A 14,031-nucleotide genomic window follows, 5' to 3' on the forward strand; every position below is an offset into this window, starting at 1 on the left:
ACAACAAGTAAGCCTGCAGTGCGAGAGCGAAGTGCTCTAATAGGGTGATATGGTACTATAAGGTCATTACGATAAGATGGGGCCTGATTATTTAAAACCTTGTATTACAGGGGCAGGATTTTGAATTCAGTTCTGGATTTAACAGGGAGACAATGAAGGGAAGCCTATATAGGAGAAATATGCTCTCTCTTTCTAGTCCCTGTCAATACTCTTGCTGCAGCATTTTGGATTAACTAAAGGCTTTTCAGAGAGAGCTTTAGAGCTTTTAAAGCTAAAAGCTCTAAAATGAATAGTAGTAATAAAAAATGAGAGAGGCCAACAGTGATCACTACCTTTTTTTAGGGGCTTGTTCAGATTAACTATAACAAGATATAAAGCATTAAAACATGTTTAAAAAAACAGCCTTAATAAATGCAGAGTAGTTTGGTCCTGGAAGCAGGGTTCATTATGTCATCACTTAAAGACCGGATTGACTTGGTTTAATCCCAGGGGGAATTATCTACATTGTAAACATGAAACTACACACATCCCCTAAAAATAACTAAATTTTTGTTGTAGTCACATAACAGCAACTCAGTGCTTTTAGATACGTGAGTATAGGTAAGACAACCAGCTGAAGTGCAAAGGTGTGATTTAAGTGACCAATGTCATGGTTTTTGGAGAGGCATAACCATTTTTAGGGGAAATAGAGAATCGTCTGAAAAAAGAGAAAATTTAACACATGCACACACACACACACACACACACACACACACACTGAAGCCAGCAAAAGATTTGGGAAGTGATATGTCTAAGTATAAGTAAGTGGTGTTCTCAGTAGTCCTAATTTTGGCAGATTGCTTGCAAATTGTGTGATGCATGGTGCTGCTGGTTTTGCAATTATTTGATCATGTCAGATAACTAAACCATAAACCACAGTCCCATGTTTAGTGGGGTCCAAACAAAGATGGAACTTTCAGCTCTATTAATTTTGCTGTCATGTAAATGGTTGTTCACCTTACCCACTGACAGCTCAACCTTAGTGTAGTTTTCAACTCTCCACTGTGAGTCTGACCCACACCAGTATGTCCCAGCATCAGCTGTTTCCAGCTCTGCGATCATCACCAAGAAAAAGTGGGAAAAACCATCATCTTGCACTGTGAACCTGCTTTGACTCGTCACATTTGTACAATTGTTGCGGTGGTCTCCTTTGCAGAGAAACTTGCTATTATCATGATGTTGTGAAGGATAAGGGCACTGAAATGTTAGTGGATATCCTGCAGTCCCACTTGTTGTTTTTGACTTGACACAGCACCACTCTGTCAGATTGGAAAACAAAAAAATATTAAAGGATGATCAAGTATCAAACCATATAAAAGAGTCCTTTAAAAAAACAAAAACAAAACAATGACATATGAGATATGACTATGACCTCTCACCTTTGACGTTCAGTTCAACAGCAGAAAAAACATCCAGGACAGAGTTTTTTTGGACACCACAGAGGTATGTTCCTGAATCACTTTGGGCCAAACTGGTGATGGTCATTGTGAATTTTCCTGACCTCTTATCATCATTAAATTTGATTCTACCATTTTGTTTGTTGTCAGAGGTGATTAGTGCCTGTTGCAGACACGTGGAGGACCGCTTTCCTCTGCAGATGTACTTGAAGTAGTTCTGGTACCGAGGCTCATACGAACAAATGATGTCCCCTGAATATCCCTCATAACTTTGGATTATGGTCACAGTGTTACAGCAGCTGTCTGTCAAAAACATAAATTGCAGTAGAAAATGTGTTATAACCACAGAGGAGAGGTATAATATTTCATATTGAGCCTATTGTTTATTGTATGTTTAAAGTAATAACTTTCCTTCACAGACATTTGTGCACTCAGCCATCGCCCTATCCATTAGTTTTATGTGTGGTTATTACTGTTTCCTATTTATATGTGCAATTCATTCCCTTTATGGGATCTTAATAAAGATCGATCCAGGCTGTCATATGTCATGTGCAGCCATGTTATAAAAGCAAGTCCAGTGGTCCCTCGTTTATCACGGGAGTTGCGTTCTAAAAATAACCCGCAATAGGTTAAATCCGCAAAGTAGCCAGCTTTATTTTTTTACAATTATCATAGATGTTTTAAGGCTGTAAAACCACACTTTAGACAGTTTTCTAAGACAGGCATGAACATTTTCACACTTTTCTCTCTTGTTTAAACACTCTCAAACTTCAAATTTTCATAGAAAAATAAGTCCAGTATTATAGAATGAAACCAAAGATCAAACCCTGTTTTCAGGTCCAGACCATGAGTATAGAGCAGCTGCCAGAGAATGCAACATTAATGAATCAATGGTACGGAAGTAGAGGAAGCAAGAAGAGTGAGTTGAGTAAAGTTTGCCTTATCTGACTGTTTTGTTTCACTTAATGCACCTTCTGGTCCGAAAAATACGGTAACTTCTAACTTCTTTAGCATGTCCAGAAGTCCAACTTTTTGTGCAATGGTTAGCATCTTCCTCTGCCTCTTAGGTGCTACCGTAGGTGCCTTTGACTGTGCAAAACGTTTCATCGACATTATTGTGTTTGTGGGGGAGAAAACTTACAAATATACAGTACAGCACTTCAGAGTCACACTGCTAGGGATCGAAGATTTATGTAAATTTGACAAGCTGGACACATTCTGCACTGTGCAGAAGACACGGCGTGGAAGAGACTGATTGACAATGGTCTACAGCCGATCAGGGCGCAGAACACAATGCGCTGTAAAAAAGTCCCCCCCAAAAAACAAGCATGCAAAATTGCACAAAAAAAAATCAGTGAAACAGAGAGGCCGTGAAAGGTGAACCGCATTATAGCGAGAGACCACTGTAATCCTTTACCAGTTATGTTTTGATTTACTGTACATTTATATGTATGTATATATGTCTTTTATATGTGATTTTTTTCTTGACTAATTTGGAATGCTTTATTTACCTGGTGCTAATTTCAGCTTCACTTCAGTGTAGATATCTTGTCCTGTTCTGGTCACTCCACACCAGTATTTCCCAGCGTCCTCAGATGTAAGATCAGAGACGGTCACTGTGAAGGTTCGTGCCTTTTTGTCATCACAGGCTGAGTATTTGGGGTTTTTTTGTTGTGATGTTGTAATAAGAACATCATTGTCACCACAGACATCCTTACACAGGTACTTCTCATAAGACTCATAACCGTGACCATAAGTGCAGGAAACATTTACCTTCCCCCCCACATATCCAGTCACAAGTATCACCCCTCCTGCACTGGTCACACATCCCAGAGCAACTGTAAAGTAAAGAAATTATAAAAAAATTATATAATTGTTTATTTTTTCATGTCAACATTCATGAATAATAATACAATTCCTAAGTCCAATAAAGGGTGTGTTATGTTTTTTTTTTTAGCTCTTTAAACAACTTACTGCAGAGGGTGAAGAGCAGGTTTCGAAGTCTCCACATCTTCGCTTTGGCTCATCAAAACAGAAACTTGACAGGAAGTACTCTTAATACTAAGAAATATTTTGCATGCAGTGGGGAAGCCTATCAGCACAGAGGGGACTACACATTATTAGGTGGCTGCGTATTTTAAAATGTGTAAAATGGCTGACATGTGCCACCTTATGGTGAACACGTCTCATAAACAGCACTGTTCAGTTTAAAGTCTTGTGCTAAATAAAAAATATTTAAATGTATTTATAAAACTTTGCTTATATAATCAAAACTAACATCACTGGCTAAAAGCTCTGAGTGTTATATCGTATTATTATAACTTATTCATTAATATAAAACCAGCATTTTTCTTTTGTAATTAAAAACGTATCTGCTGATTTTTGTTCTCTTTTAATTAATTTCTTAGTTACTGTTTGGTCAATAAGCCAGGAATTTGTACAAATACAACTGTCCCTGTATTTGGTAAAGCAGCTATCTAGTCCTATCAGATGATACTAATGTAGTAAAATTGATCAGTTTTAAGTTTAAAGTTATGAAAATACAAAAATAAATGCTGCAACTATGAACTTCGCTGCAGCACTTTACAATGCACCAATGTCGCAAACTTTCTTAACATACCCGTAAACACAAACTGTCAATTACTGAGTCAAGCGAACCCATACAATGAAGCCACTTAAGCCATTTTGTCGCAATAGCTTGGAAAGAAAAAATAAAACTGGCTGTTAACAGTTTTCATATGTTTCAAAATTACTAAGTAGAGATTGACAGACTATTCGTTTATTTTTCTATTATTGATAAAGTAACTTCTTAAGTATAAGTAGTTGAAAAATACATCAATCCATTTTCTCTCTCTCTCCCTCTCACGCACACACAAACACACACTAAATACCAGTTGGAGTTGATGGGTGTGACAGGTGTGGTGACACCAAAACAGATGTCTTGACTGTGTTTTTGGTGTTGGAGCACAGTTGCTCAGGAAGTCTGTGTTTAAGTTTTGGTGAGTAAAATTCTACTATTTTATTCGTCTGTTGTGTAGCAACAGGTGTGAGTTTGATCTGCATGGGTGATAGCATTGGCTGATAGCTTAAGTCAGTGTGTATGACTGAATATTACACATGTGATCAACATTTTCATGAATACAGAGATTATTCAGTCCCTCTCAGATAGGTTATTATCAGTGTCTGCCTGTCATACTGCATCCATTTGGAATTATATTTAGCTTTCTGTTTTTATGCAGTGAGCACAAACCACAACAGATTTGTTCATTGATAAATTTTAGGTGACTTTCCCCATTCTTAATTTCGTTGTTCTCATGACAATGACAATAAAGTTTCTGATTCTGATTCTTTTAGCAACTTGACACATCTGAATGTAGCGTGAAAACTGTGCTTTTATTTTTCCATTTTAAAGTCTTCAGTCTCCCTTGTGATGTGCTTACCACGACTGCCATTTCCGAATTTCATGGAAAGATTTATCGAAAAAGAGGAACATGTTTATTTTTGTCATGTTTGTTTCTGTCTGGAAAGTCCAAAATGTTCACGCAAGAATATAGAATAAAGTTATTTTTGCTCTTACTAAAAGGTCCATAACCTATTATTTGATGTGATCCATCAAATCCTATGTTTAGTGTGTTTAACTGTAATTAGTGATTAAAAAAGGTTATAACATTAAGTATGGCATTTCTAAGAATATCAAAACATAAAAATTAAAGTTTTTCAATAAATATGCACGAATCTTAATACCTGTTAACAAGTTATGCAATCTGAAATCTTGTCTCAATTTCTGCAACACAATTACTGTATTTGGTGTTAAGCTAAAACAGCACCAGCAGAGGGCTCAGTGTGACACACTAAGCAGTGACACTAAAACTGTTTTTTGAAGTGGTTTCTGGCTTGTCTGAAGGAAAAAAAAACCTACTACTCTTTTGCCCTCATTGGACAGTTATATGACATCTTATGAAGAATTGCACCCTGATTGTTTGCTTTTTTTTTCTGTAAAATCGTATCCATTATCCAGCTCCATTTGCAACAAACAGAAAAAAGCATCATAAAATGAAAACTCCAAACTGTAACCTTTTATGTTTTACTGCTCTATTTAAATCCAAATACTTTGAATGACCAGAATGTAACAATGTTGCAGCTCAAATAAGGCAGAAACAGTTAAACATATTGTTGAACTTATTACTATATGAAACAACATTAGATTTCATTTTGCTTGCTATTTATTTACTTTGCTCTCATCTTAGTAATTTAGTTTGAGTTTTTCCACAACGTCAGAAAAAACACTAAACAATAAAAATTAAGCTATAAAAACAAGTCAAGCTACACACGCATAAAGAGCTTTTCAGTGTGACAAAGAGAAGGCTGTTCATTAAAATTTGTTGTTCAACAGTTAAAGAGAAATCAAACAAGTTAAAATCTATATAGGTGAAACCCACATTTTGACATGAAATGCATACTCTGTTTATCTTCTGTGGAAATTTTCATTACAGTAAACTTCTTCAGATGTTGTGAAGTTTTCATAGTCTGGTTCATCTTCACCTGCATCGTCATAGTTGTTACAGGCACTCTGTTGTTTGTACCTCACAACTTCTTCATTTCCGTAGATCTATTCAGAGACCAATGAACAACACATGATGTTATGTCATTTTTTAAAGCAAACATTTTTTAACAATTTGAATTCTGATAGAAAAATTACAAAAACAGATGATGCTTCAAATATTGCTGCAAATAAATTACATAGTTTAGTTTTAAGGTCAAAAGAATTTTAAAAATCTCAAATTAGATGCTTTTCACACATTGTAAGCTAAACCACATAGACAGTGTAAAGTTCGGCTCTCTAAGTGTAGCCTGTGGGCCAGTGGCTGTCCTCAATAACATTTCATGCTACCCCCAAATACTTCAATGAGCGAATGCGCTATGTTTCTTTAGTCAATGGTTAATTTCACACTACAGAAGTGCAAAACCAACCAAGGGAGAACTTCTCTTTTTTTCCCTCTTCTGTTTTAACATCTTAGCTAATTATATCTCCCTAAAACTGTTAAGTATTGCTGATCACTGGTTGTTCGCTTACTCTCTCACTAAGTTTGTCCAATCTGTCTATGTGGGTTAATTGGCACTCAGCCATCGTACATTTTGAGAATTCCTGCCACAATTTCAAGATGAGCATCAAAGTTTTGTGTCATCTAATCACTATCATGCGGTTTCTTTATGGTAATGAAGAACAGATCGAAAAGCGTTTAAGTGATGATGGTGATTTTGAATGTGATAACTTCCTCATTTTATCATATATTAGTACTGAATAGTAACATTGTGGGACCGGAGGGTGTGTTCCAACTACAGGGGGGATCACACTCCTCAGCCTCCCTGGGAAAGTCTATGCCAGGGTGCTGGAAAGGAGAGTTCGTCCGTTAGTCGAACCTCGGATACAGGAGGAACAATGCGGTTTTCGTCCAGGTCGCGGAACACTGGACCAGCTCTTTATCCTCTCCAGGATACTTGAGGGTGCATGGGAGTTTGCCCAACCAGTCTACATGTGTTTTGTGGACTTGGAGAAGGCATTCGACCGTGTCCCTCGGGGTGTCCTGTGGGAGGTGTTGCGGGAATATGGGGTGTCTGGCCCATTGCTACGGGCCATTCGATCCCTATACAACCGTTGCAAGAGCTTGGTTCGCATTGCCGGCAATAAGTCGGACTCGTTCCCGGTGGGTGATGGGCTCCGCCAGGGCTGCCCTTTGTCTCCGGTTCTGTTCATAATTTTTATGGACAGGATTTCTAGGCGCAGCCAAGTGGAGGAGGGCTTTCGCTTTGGTGGCCTCAGAATCTCATCTCTGATTTTTGCAGATGATGTGGTTCTGTTGGCTTCATCGGGTGAGGGCCTCCAGCTCGCACTGGAACGGTTCGCAGCCGAGTGTGAAGCAGCGGGAATGAGGATCAGCACCTCCAAATCTGAGGCCATGGTTCTCAGCCGGAAAAGGGTGGAGTGCCCACTCCGGGTCGGGGATGAGTTCCTGCCCCAAGTGGAGGAGTTCAAGTATCTCGGGGTCTTGTTCGCGAGTGATGGGAGAAGGAAGCCGGAGATCGACAGACGGATTGGGGCTGCAGCTGCAGTAATGCGGACGCTGCACCGGTCCGTCGTGGTGAAGAGGGAGCTGAGTGTAAAAGCGAAGCTCTCAATTTACCGGTCGATCTACGTCCCTACCCTGACCTATGGCCACGAGCTGTGGGTAGTGACCGAAAGAACGAGATCGCGGATACAAGCGGCAGAAATGAGCTTCCTCCGAAGGGTGGCTGGCCTCTCCCTTAGAGATAGGGTGAGAAGTTCGGCCATCCAGGAGGGGCTCAGAGTAGAGCAGCTGCTGCTCCACATCGAAAGGAGCCAGCTGAGGTGGTTCGGGCATCTGACAAGGATGCCCGCTGGGCGCCTCCTGGGTGAGGTGTTCCAGGCATGTCCCACCGGGAGGAGGCCCCGGGGCAGACCCAGGACACGCTGGAGAGATTATATCTCTCGGCTGGCCTGGGAACGCCTTGGTATTCCCCCGGATAAGCTGGAGGAGGTGGCTGGGGAGAGGGAGGTCTGGGCCTCTTTGCTTAGGCTGCTGCCCCCGCGACCCGGCCCTGGACAAAGCGGATGAAGATGGATGGATGGATAGTAACATTGTGGATGAATCTGAATGAAAGATTCAAACATCAGTTTGCTATCAGTAAAATAACAAAAACCATGAATAATAAAAGCTGATTTGGTATATCGTGAAACTCTACCTGATCATTGTTGGGATTGGGATCATTATCATGCTGACAAATGACCTTTTGTTAGAATTATTTCCAGATGGTATTGAACGATAGATCAAAATCTGATGGTGATTTTCTGTGTTCATAATTCCATCAATGTTAATAAGATCCCAAAGACCACTTGTTTGAATTCAGCCCCAAACAACAACAGAGAGTACTGTTGTACTGTTCTCTCCGTACCTCCCCTGCACCTACTGATGACAGTTTGAAACACATTCATAATTTTCTTATAAAATTTATCATCCCATAAGACTTATAGTCACTAATTGTCAGTCCAGTTCTTGGATAATTTGGCATACCTCTGCCTTTTCTGTTTCCTTCGATTGAGAATGACTTCTTGACAGGCTCACCCCATGAGTTTGATGCATTTTTTATGCTTCTGTGATCAGTGTTGGGGAGTAACGGAATACATGTACCACCGTTACGTATTTAAAATACAAAATATGAGTAACTGTATTCCGTTACAGTTACCGTTTAAAAAGGTGGTATTCAGAATACAGTTACTTTGTTGAAATAAATGGATTACACTGCGGTACTTTCCTGTTTGATATTGTTGCGGGTCAGGACTGTTTGGGTTTTGTTTGACAGCTACGTTCTGTTGTTCCAGGCGGCAGCGTTACGGTTGCCATGGTTACAGGGCGACGCTCTCTCTCTCTCTGCGACTGTGTGTTTCCTGGGTGAGAGAGCGCCTTTTCGTTGTTGTTGTGCTAAGCTAACAGGCAGAATGCTACAAGCATAGCTCTAAAGAATGTAGCATCATGGGCAGTGTAGTCCGTGTTGCAGGGAGAATGGACTGCCATACACGTTATGTGTCTGTGAGCGCGAGGAGGGAGAAAAAGGAGAGTGGAAAGGTACGAGTTGTCATCGAGCAAAAACGGGAGCTGGAAGCATGTAAATATAATAATAACCACTTCAGCCGAGAAGAGTGCCTGACGAGCCCAGTTGTAAGTAAGCTATTAAGACTCGACTGTACACCGTGTTCGTGTTTTCCTCCGAAAACAATAAGTTCCGTTGGAGCAGTCTTTCAACGCCTCTCTCTGTCTCTGGCAAGCAGAGTTGACTCACACAACAAAGTAAAGCTATTTTTCGGCTACGACCCAACAGGGACCCCGCTGTATTAGTCAGGGGTCCCTTTACTACAGTTCGGAGTCGCGGACCTTCAGTAATAGTAATAAATCACACAGCAATAGTACATTCACGTTGTTGTAAAAAGCATGATAATATATTAAGTAATCCAAAGTATTCAGAATACGTTACTGTCATTGAGTAACGTAACGGAATACGTTACAGAATACATTTTGGGGCATGTATTCTGTATTCTGTAATGGAATACATTTTAAAAGTAACCTTCCCAACACTGTCTGTGATTCACGGGTCAATGTTAGGTGGCTTAACGATAATATTAAAAACATTTACTGTGAAAATAGTCAGATAAAGGGATTGGACTGAGAAGGAGGGAAAAAGCAGCCAGTGTCTGAGGAAGATTTCATAAAGACTTTTAAGATTCAGAAAGCCCGAAGAACTTTCAAAAATTACAAGAAATGAGGGATAGCTCAAGACGTTTGCGCAGTACTGTACTGAACTCATTTAAGAAAAATAAAACATTGCTTGTTTGTACATAGTGAGACTTGTCATAGATAGAGCACACTGTTAAGGCTTTGGACTTTAGTTTCCTTACGTTATTTTCTGCACCAGCCGTCACTTCCTCTAAACCTTCTTCGTTCTCTGCATTTCTGTTCATGACAGCTTTACCGTCTGAAAACACACAGCATAAAACATGGTTGTGTTCTTTTTGCATGCACATTTGAGTACATTTGCCCATAAAATATACCTTTTACTTTCTGATGTTTGCATTGATAAACTGTAACCACGAGGGCACAAATCAGTAGCAGCAGCACAGCGGGCACAGCATAAACCACATACTGCCCTGCATCTGAAAAGCAGAAACCAAAACAGAACCCAGTAAAAGTACAGACTTCCTTTTTACACTAAGACAAGTTGAACTGTGGGCTCAGATGGTAGTTTTCTTTTTATATCTATTTTTTTTAATCTATTAATAAAACATAGACCCTCTGCTGTTTTGACACTCATTTTACCATGGTCTACATTCACTCCCAGGGGACTTGCTGAAACTGTACTCAAAAAACTATTTCCAATTGTAACCATAAAGTACGTTATCTCTCCATAAGCTATCTCACATAACTGATCAACAGTACAGCACACACTAAAAGACACATTGTATACACTGTACCTTTATTAGGTCTATTTTGAGTTGTAGTTTTATTGTGTGTTGTAGTTTTTCCTGGAATTTCCATTGTGGAAGGTACAGTGCTGGTGTGCTGTGGAGACACTGTTGAAGAAAAAGACTTTCAATGTTCTTAGAAACTTCATCATAATACAATAATCTATTTTAAATTGAGTGAACAGTTTCAGAGAGATCCAGATTGGCTTTCACTCTTAAACTATTCACTTACCTGAAATCAGATTCTTTGTTTGTCAATTTATACATTAAAATAGTCAGTAGACCACTTAACATCTATGGTTTTATATTTAGATATATAGTTTAGTGGAACACTGATTAAAATGATTTAAATACAGAATATAAATATTTGGTTTTCCTGTTTTTTTCCCTCTCTGCTCTATGAACTTTAATAATTACCTTTAACCTCCAGCATTCACTTTTAGCTCATATAACTAAGTACAGAATCAGAAATGGCATTGGAGTGTTTGTAAACTTTTATTAACCAGATAATCTTAGAAAATTTTTTAACAAATAAGCTACATAAAGATTAAAAACTTCAAATGATAGTTTGGTGTTAGGGTAAAAATATGACTTCTAAAAAGTAGTTCACTCTGGTTGTGTTAAGTTGCTGGACTGCACCAACCTCTTGTTCTATGTTTGGCACTACAAAAAAACTGAACCACCATACACAGTCTATATTTACACACTGGGCTGCAAAAAAGGATGTTACTTACAGCTCTGGCCATTTTATTTTTGTGTACACAAGTATTCATCTCACCAACTGACAGCTGAATCTTAACATGGTTTCCAACTCTCCATTGTGAGTCTGACCCACACCAGTATGTCCCAGCATCATCCGCTTGTATCTTTGTGATCGTCACTGAGAAAGAGTTGGAATAAATATCATCTCGTAGTGTGAGTCTGCTTTCAATCATCGCCATGTCTCTGCAGCTGTTGCGGTGGTCTCCTTTACAGAGGAACTTCCTGTTATTTTGATTTTGTGAAGGATAAGGGCACTGCAGAGTTAATGGATGCCCTGCAGTACCTGTTACTTTAGTTGACTTGACGCAGCACCACTCTGCCAGATTGAAAGAGACAAATAATTTAAAGAGTTTCTTAGAGAGCCTTTTAGAAGAAATTATTTCCTTTTTGTTAGTGTAATTATGTAATTATAACCTCACACCTTTGACCTTCAGCTCAACAGCAGAGAAAACATCCAGGTCAGAGTTTCTTTGGACACCACAGAGGTATGACCCTGAATCACTTTGAGTCAAATTGCTAATGGCCACTGTAAACTTTCTTAACATTTTTTCATCATCAAGTCTGAATCGTCGATTTTCTCTGTTGTTAGAGGTGATTAGTGCCTGCTGCAGACATGTGGAGGGCAGGTTTCCTCTGCAGATGTACTTGAAGTTGTTCTGATACTGAGAGTCATATGGACAACTGATGGACTCAGAGTATCCCTCATAACTTTGGACTGTAGTCACAGTGTCACAGCATCTGTCTGTCAAGAAGGTAAAGAGCATCAGAAAAGAAAAGAGAATAGAGATATGATATTTTATATTCAACATGCTGCAACAAGTACATTTTAAACAAACCAAACATAATTGCTATATCTGATACCCAGCTCTATCAATGATAGATCTTAATAATTAGTTAAACTGTAGGAATGTCATAAAGACATAATGTCTTTACTAGGGATGGGTATTGATAAGATTTTCACGATTCCGATTCCATTTTCGATTCTGTTTAACGATTCGATTCTTTATCGATTCTCTTTAAAAAAGGAGAACACTAAGGTCGAATAGCTTAGAACTTTGTTTTATATCTTCTCTTTGAACAAGATAGGAGTAACATGGCCTTACAAACCCGACAGTGAGATCTTAAGAGATCCACAGCCTACGGCTCTTCAATGGGGTGTCACAGGGTCCCCAGGAAAAAAAATTGTAAATGTAAAATAATAAAATAAATATTCTTCTGTAGCAATAATAAAGTATAACATAAATTATTCAGTAGCAATTACACAAGAATATCCAGTAATGTCCCTGCCTACAATTAAACACATTCACTTACCGAAAATCATCTGCTGTGGCAAATGGGTGCAAGCCTTTTACCACAAACTTAGTCACTGCTCGGTGACATTCGTCTATCCTGGCCTGAAAGGAGACGCTACCAGTAGACTGCAGCGACAACTGCCAGCATCTGAGCCAGCCAGACCATCCGTTCTCATGAAATATAACCAAACTTTTGAGCGTTTGAGCCATTTAGGCGCCGTGTTTCCTGCCAGGTAAATGGCGTTCTGCAACGTGGTGACGTCATTCGGGGCGACTGGAATCGATAAGGGAATCGTTTGCAAAAATGGCAAACAATTCCAAGGAATTGAAACAGTGGGAACCGGTTCTCAACAAGAACCGGGTTACGATACCCATCCCTAGTCTTTACTATACAATGTAAAGTACCTTGAGGAGACTGGTTTTTGTGACCTAGCACTATATAAATAAAATTAAGTAAAGTCAAGTAATTGTTTACCAGTTACATTTTATCTGTTCTCACCTTTAAGCTCTACAATCATGAACATCTTCTATATATGAATTTTACTCAACTATAATTCATTTTTTGGAAGTCCCTGTTTACCTGGCACTAATTTCAGCTCAACTTCAGTGTAGATATCTTTTCCAGTTATGGTCACTCCACACCAGTATTTCCCAGCATCCTCAGAATGAAGATCAGAGATGGTTGTTGTGAAGATTCGTGCTGTTTTGTCATCATTGATCCTGTATTTATTTTTCCATGATTCCGATGTTGTAATAAGAACATCACTGCCACCACAGTTGTTCTTACACAGATACTTCTCATAAGACTCGTAACCCTCATCATAGGAACAGGAAACTTTAACTATACTCCCCACATATCCAGTCACATGGATCACCCCTACTGCACTGGTCACACACCTCAGAACAACTGTAACGTAAAGAAAATATAAAGATCATTGTTTTGTTTTTTTTGTTTTTTCCATTTAGGCATTCAAGCTAGTATTGTTACTGCTCTGTAAAGAAAAGAAAAAATCAGGAGTAGTATTTAAGTACACAATTAGTCTAGATTTATCTTTAGTCTTCATCTTTTTTACTAATGTACTCATTAAAATAACTCACTGCAGATGGTCAACAGCAGGTTTTGAAAGCTCCACATCTTTGCTTTGCTTCATAGAAATAAAAACTTAAGAGGAAATCCTGTGAATAAATGACGCCCATAGAAGTTATAGATGCAGAAGACTTTCACTTCTGCATTATGAGCAATTTTTTTTAGTCCTTGCACAATTGCATTTTTAATGTGGAAACTCTTGTCATTTAGACTGATTAGACTGGTAGTAAATAAACTGACTTTTTTCTTGTGAATTATTTGTGTGAGTATTATTCTGAGGTTTACACTAAAAACAGTTCCTATGAAGTTGGTAAATGTAACATAGCATTTTATTTTCCTTCGACTGAGGGGCACTACAGCCTAATATCATAAAACAGGACAATAACTGAACAAATATTCACTAATGTTAGATTGTGTTAA

General features: G+C 38.8%; 2 protein-coding genes across 3 annotated transcripts; both read right to left on the reverse strand.

Moving 5' to 3' along the window:
- Window positions 1–350: 350 nt before the first annotated feature.
- Window positions 351–3,451, reverse strand: LOC113023403 (polymeric immunoglobulin receptor-like). The gene is made up of 5 exons (XM_026169405.1): window positions 3,411–3,451; window positions 2,948–3,274; window positions 1,419–1,739; window positions 997–1,298; window positions 351–359 (listed from the first exon to the last, which is right to left on the reverse strand). The coding sequence occupies exons 1-5, from the start codon at window positions 3,445–3,447 to the stop codon at window positions 351–353; spliced, it is 996 nt and encodes a 331-aa protein (XP_026025190.1). The 5' UTR covers window positions 3,448–3,451.
- A 2,266-nt stretch (window positions 3,452–5,717) lies between these two features.
- LOC113023834 (polymeric immunoglobulin receptor-like) lies at window positions 5,718–13,665 on the reverse strand. Of its 2 annotated transcripts, XM_026170234.1 has the most exons (8): window positions 13,623–13,665; window positions 13,105–13,431; window positions 11,654–11,974; window positions 11,249–11,548; window positions 10,480–10,578; window positions 10,060–10,161; window positions 9,907–9,983; window positions 5,718–6,045 (listed from the first exon to the last, which is right to left on the reverse strand). In XM_026170234.1, exons 1-8 carry the CDS (start codon window positions 13,657–13,659, stop codon window positions 5,902–5,904), a joined length of 1,407 nt encoding a protein of 468 aa, XP_026026019.1. In that variant the 5' UTR covers window positions 13,660–13,665; the 3' UTR covers window positions 5,718–5,901. The 2 variants fall into 2 exon arrangements, with proteins under 2 accessions (XP_026026019.1, XP_026026020.1); XM_026170235.1 differs by lacking the exon at window positions 10,480–10,578.
- Window positions 13,666–14,031: the final 366 nt, after the last annotated feature.

Source organism: Astatotilapia calliptera, chromosome 6 (genome assembly GCF_900246225.1).
Source record: "Astatotilapia calliptera chromosome 6, fAstCal1.2, whole genome shotgun sequence".
In the NCBI taxonomy this organism is placed as follows: Eukaryota; Metazoa; Chordata; class Actinopteri; order Cichliformes; family Cichlidae; genus Astatotilapia; species Astatotilapia calliptera.